This window comes from Onychostoma macrolepis, chromosome 04 (genome assembly GCF_012432095.1).
Source record: "Onychostoma macrolepis isolate SWU-2019 chromosome 04, ASM1243209v1, whole genome shotgun sequence".
Taxonomy (NCBI): Eukaryota; Metazoa; Chordata; class Actinopteri; order Cypriniformes; family Cyprinidae; genus Onychostoma; species Onychostoma macrolepis.
This window is the reverse complement of record NC_081158.1, coordinates 20,965,039-20,971,038: the sequence shown is the minus strand read 5'-3', so window position 1 is coordinate 20,971,038 and position 6,000 is coordinate 20,965,039. Positions and strand designations below refer to the sequence as shown.

General features: G+C 36.3%; 1 protein-coding gene across 9 annotated transcripts in view; it reads right to left on the bottom strand.

Moving 5' to 3' along the window:
• Nucleotides 1-633: 633 nt before the first annotated feature.
• The window catches only part of ppp1r12a (protein phosphatase 1, regulatory subunit 12A), a 68,113-nt gene continuing 62,746 nt past the window's right edge, over nucleotides 634-6,000 (bottom strand). For 7 of the 9 annotated variants that reach the window (XM_058772596.1, XM_058772594.1, XM_058772599.1 and 4 more), the window contains one exon: nucleotides 2,376-5,606. In XM_058772596.1, coding sequence (XP_058628579.1) covers nucleotides 5,472-5,606 — 135 coding nt within the window. In that variant the 3' untranslated portion in view covers nucleotides 2,376-5,471. The other 2 variants (XM_058772590.1, XM_058772597.1) reach the window with 1 other exon arrangement.

Here is a 6,000-nt window from a genome sequence, read left to right as displayed (position 1 = left end):
TTTCCCAAAGTTGTCTTTTTTTTTTTTGACCTAATCATGGATCTTACATTCCTCTATTCTTCTAAGTCTTGAGTTTAAATGAATAGTTACTATATTATTATTATTGTTAGTTAATATACAATTTTTTCACTATCATGAAAAAAATTTAAGCCCCCCCCCGGATCAATTAAATTTTACGTTGTCATTCAAGAAGTTGGTGCATTCATTGGGGAAATACCAGTATTATATAACTTTTTATTTTTTTTTTGGTCTGAAGGTTTTTGTAAAGACTGGACTATATTCAAAGAACATTCCTAAAATCATATCTACAATTATTTAGTTTATTCATTATTGTTATTTTTTATTTATTTTATTTTTAATGCAGCAATGTGAGATGTGGCACTAACAAAATAATTTAGAAGCATCCAATCCAACATTCCTTTTTCAATCCTTTGCCACTCATTGAAAAGTAGTTTATTTATTTTATTAGAATGGACACTGGGTCTGAACAGACGAAAACACTCTGAAAAGAGTTTATTACATTTAACAGCATAATAATCTGACAACAGTTGACTGATTCTCACATCCAAAAAGTGTGATTCAAAGAATGTCAAGAGAAAACAACAAAAAAAAAACAGGACACAAAAGCAGAGAGATTTTTACAATGTACAAGTTTATTTTAATTAACTCTCAGTGGTTGGTAGTCACAGCACAGCTTGCACGGATGAAGCCACACATCTATTTTACAAGATGATGGGAAATTTAAAAAGGAAAAAAAAATATATATTAAAAACCTAAACCAAAGAGGAGACAGCTGACAGTCCAACTACAGCGACATTTTTTTCCAACTACAGTATTTTAAGTAAAAGGCCACTGAAATGCATAAAACGTGTTTCCGATGCATGGACTTCATCTGACGCGGTGGCAAAAGTTCGCTAAACCGGACAGCAAGACTCCTGACATGGCATTGACAGTGCATGTAGACATTGTAAAAAGGACTGGGTTAGCGATATCTAGGATCTTCTTTTTAGTGACAACACCTTGGCTAATACTACAGCTTAAAAAAAAAAAAAGAAAGAAAAAAAAAACGTGAAAAGGACAAAAAAGATCAAAGGAAAAAAAAAAAAAAAAAAAATGAACAGCACTCTTCCAAAGATACTGAATAAAATGTGTGAAATGTAGTGAAGCAATTATATTATTATCTCACAATTACCGTGAACACTTTTAAAACTGAGAAGAAGAGCAAAAAATGCACTGAAGACTTGCAGCCAACCCTCCTTGAAGAGGGTGGCTCTATTGTTATCCAATGACATTTTCGACTATAAAAGAAGGAAATAGTTAAAACACACTTTGTCCTCTGGAGTTGGTATATTTCAATAGTAACAGACAGGGAACCATAAACGCATGCCATGTGCTGGTCTCAAACAATACATACAGGTATATACAACTTCACTCAGTACCTGCTAAAACAACGTGAGGAGTACAAGATATAAACCAACGACTACACTACAAACTCAAAGAAACAAGAGAAAGAAGTCGGGGGAGAGGAAGGAAACCGGGGTGAGCCACGAAAGTGGTGAAAGAGTGAACATTCTTAAAGCATTTGTAGAGAAAAGAAATGCATATATTGCACATAAGTGAAAGCTTCGATTCCACGAGGTCCACCTAATCGGTAAAGCCAGGGGTCCGCCGTCTCTCTTGGGGCGCGAGAGAGAGGAGGAAGTGTGCGGAGCGTGCGCGTGCGCCAGCATTGTGGAATGCTGGGAAGTCTTCTGCTGAGAGACAGTGCCTCTGAGGACGAGGCAGGACTTCTAGCGCCGTTCGGGACGGGGGTGGAAGGAAATGGAAGGAGAGAGCTGCACATTGCATAACACGTCTATACAGAAAGAAAGATTAAAGAGCGGAGCAAAAAAAACATCAAAAAAAAAAAAAGGATAGATCATTAAAAAAAAAAAATAAAAAATAAAAAAAAGTGTGGCACAAATAAAATCAGGTGTTCTGTGACAGCCAAGAGAAATTTGATGCAAGTGACGTATGTACAACTAAGGCTTATTGGTTAAATAGTTTTTGGAGGCTTTCCCCGCCCGCAAAGTGTTCAATGCCATTCTCTCGTCTAACGCTTTTCCTTAGCTCTGTAAACGCAGTGGTTCTGTGTGAGTGGTGAGGTGGTGGAGCGGAGAAGCGAGGGAAAGCTGGGGACTGAGAAACGGAAGGGGAGACGGAGCCTTCTTGTCGCCGTTGTCTCATATTAATATCTAGATGTGCAATACCGTTACTGCCGGAGGTCGTGGGGAGGCTCTGTTCTATTTGGAAAGCTTGCTTATGACTCGGATCAGCGCTCCGTTCTCGTCCTTTAGTCTCTGGTTGTCTGCTTTCAAGTCTGGTAGCGTCTGGAAGAGAGAACAGGAGAGGGGCGGGTTAGATTAACGGACAAGGACGAGTGCTGTGTTGTTGGCGTGGCTCTGGATGCTCATGATTGTTAATTGCTACATCCTTCCCTTCCTTCCTTCGAACAACACAACCCTCTTTTTCACCGAAATGGTGATGGTGCCTGATCTGGGATAGGGAAAAGTGGCTCGGGAATGGCTCCTGGACTAGAACCAATAATAACACAATAAGGTCTAATCGCCAGGCAGACATAAATTCACTCAATATTTTTCTTGAAATTTTATATTTGCTCTGAAATTATTTGAAATGGTGATATTTTTAATATTTTTTGTTTAGGCCAAACAGCCACTGCAGCCTCAAAATATATACATATACATATATCCTAAAACAGTAAGTACAATTATAATTTAATAGTAATTAATTTTAATTCTATATAGATTTAAATCTAAATTTGATGTTAATTTATATGCACTTATATTACATTTGATACTTGTTTGGTAATGTTAATTTACATGCATATGTATAGTTAAGTATAATTTTAAGCTTTAATACATGAAAAATACCATATGTTAACATTAACCAATAGCTGAATCAGAGCTCTGAACTGATTCACTCATTAGGACCATCTGAATTAATTCAGTTTTAATGCTTTCATGCTCGTATGTCACTCTTTGTATGTGCAATTATTGCAATGGCAAAATAAATAAAATAATTGCTATAAATATATATAAAAAATAAAATATATAAAATAATATAAAAGAAAAAAATGCACACACATATACATATATATATATATATATATATAAAAATAAATGTGTGTATACATACCAAAATAAATACTAAAAATTCAGCTTTGAAATAACAGGAATAAATTACATTTTAAAATATATTCAAATAGAAAACAGTTATTTTAAATAGTAAAAATACTTTACTGTTTTATCTGTACTTTGGATCAAATGAATGCAGGCTTGGTGAGCAGAAGAGACTTAAAAAAACAAAAATCTTACTGTTCAAAAACTTATGACTGGTAGTGGACACACACACACACACATCAAAATGATTACAATTACATCAACCAGCCCTAGCAAAGTCATGGCGTCATTTGGCTCTAAAATCAGTAGAAATGAGCCCCCGTTTCAAAATTTGCAGATTCGTCGTCACAAGAACCAGCACCATTTCAGTAGAAAAGGAACTGTAGATCCACACACACAAACCAGCAGGCACACTGCAGTTCAATGGGAAACCATAGCCATGCACTCTCAGATAGAGGGTAAAGATGAGGCCAGATGGTCCTCTCTCTGTACACACAGAGTCCCTTTGTGTGTCCTCGACTGGACGGAATAAATAAAGGGGCAGGAATACAAGAGTGGCTCAAAGTGTCTGTATAAACCACAACACCGAGTGCTACTCGATACCGATCCGCTTCAGCCTTCAGGTTACAGTGTTGAAGTGGAGATCTATAGCTGAGATTTCACCACTCACCGTACACTGCACAGACGGATAGAAGTCTGGAAAACTACTAATTGGGCTAACTGGAAACCGAGTTTTGTAAACAAAATTAAACATGTTTTCAAAAAGGAAGCAGCAGCTACGAAAATAGATCAGTTGGGAGAAACTAGCTAAAGTAATAAATGAGAGTCATCTTAGTTTACTCCCCTTTTCTTTATATTTTTGAACAACTAAAGGAAGTTAAACAAAAGCATCGACTTCATTCTCAGCCGTTATGTGACCTCACGTCCTAAAACAGAGCAAGAGTCATTTGGACCACTTTTATGATGCCTTTTTTGCCCATTACGGAGTTTTACAGCCCCAGTAAGCTTATTTTTTGCTAGATAACTTACACAAAAGAAAGTCATACAGGTTTATAACACTATAGGGGTGAGTAAATGATGACAGAACATTCATTTCTGGATGAAAAATTTCTAAGAAGAAAGGCAAAAAATTGTGTGCCAGTAAGGAACCTTAGATGTTTTGCAGGAATGCAAAGAAACAACTTCCTTGTGATAAACTTGCCACTGACAATTACATTTTAACGATGTAATGATACTTCCCAAGAGTACAGTTTGAGTACTGCAGTTGTAGACTGTTTTGGACTGTTTTTAATGCATTTTTCCAGAGTGTTAAAATAAGCCACAAAACAGACCCGAGTAAAAGAAACAGAACTTAAAAACCTAGAAACAAAGTAATATCATACTGTGTTCGAGGCCTATCGGCAAACAGACTGCATCCAAAAAAATGTTTCTCATTCTGTATACAATCGGCTAGATTATGCTAGAAAAGCTCCAATGTAATTTAAGCGTTTGCCAGCGACAATCTGTGGATTAAAATGCATGAGTTTCCAGAAGCCATGCAATCCAGATTAGCCTCAGGCAGAGCATAAATAACAGTTCAGCTCCAGAATCAAAAAATCTGGGACTGGGGGAAGGGTTGGTCTCCAAAATTAAAAAAAAAAAAAAAAGCAGAGAAACTATATCTGATTTCACAAAAAAACAGTCAAGCACCTCATGCAAGATGCTGTAGTCATCCAAAAGGAACTGCACTTCACCGCAACACATTCGAGGGGAGGGGCCAAAAAAAAAAAAAAAAAAAAAAACAGTACAATTTATTACTAAAAAAGGTGTTTTAAAAATAGCAGGAACCGTGTGATTCATACAAGCAGTGTTTAATCAAAATATAAATTTTAGTATTGACAATTTATAAAATGGCATTCATAAAAATCTGGGTAAACATTAGTGTTTTAATTTTTTATTAATTACATTCATTCAAGAAACATGCCATTTGTAAAATGTAATTCTTGAAAAAACATTTGTTATAAGAATATATGTAATGTTTTAATGACGACATTTTAGAAATTATTTAAAAAAGTGCGTAAAATATCCTAGTCATTTCTAAATAATAATAAAATGTACAGTATTTTGTAGACATTTTTTAGCAATAACTGTACTGTGCTTTTTAAAAAAAAAAAAAAGCCCCAAAAACCTCCCCAGGAAGCACAGAGGGAGGCGGAGCATCAGCTCAGACACTGGCTGGCACCTGCCTTTATATGGGCGTGGGCGGAGCTGAATGGAGCATGAGGAGGGGTGTAAGGGGAGGTGGGGGCGGGTCTACAGGTCTGCGGCGGGCAGGTGGCTGCAGCCCTGCGAGATTTTGGAGAGCACGCGAGCCAGCGCCCTGTTCTCTGCCTGCAAACGCTCGTTATATTGACGCAGAGACTGCACCTGCTTTACCTGAGGAAGATTCTACGAGAGACAGAGAAACAGAAAGAACGATAGAGGAGAAGATGATAGACATCAGACAAAAATAAATGCAAAAAAGGAATAATGTATTAACGTAAACCATTAAAGTGAACGACAGATCAATAAAGGAAAAAAAATAGAGGATCTTAAAAATAATTAAAAAGAAACTGAACAGGAAAAAGATGCGCAGACACACAAACATACATTCACTTAGTTATAAACGGGGACATTTAATAGACTTTAGGTAGTTGTGGCCAAATGTGGGCTTCAGCACACTTCCAAGTGGACATTAAGATGGTTTAAAATTGTATTAATAAAAATTCAAAAGCGAAAACAGCTAAATATCAAGACATTAGCTGACATTTCTTATTTTAATATTTACATTTTTATTAATTTA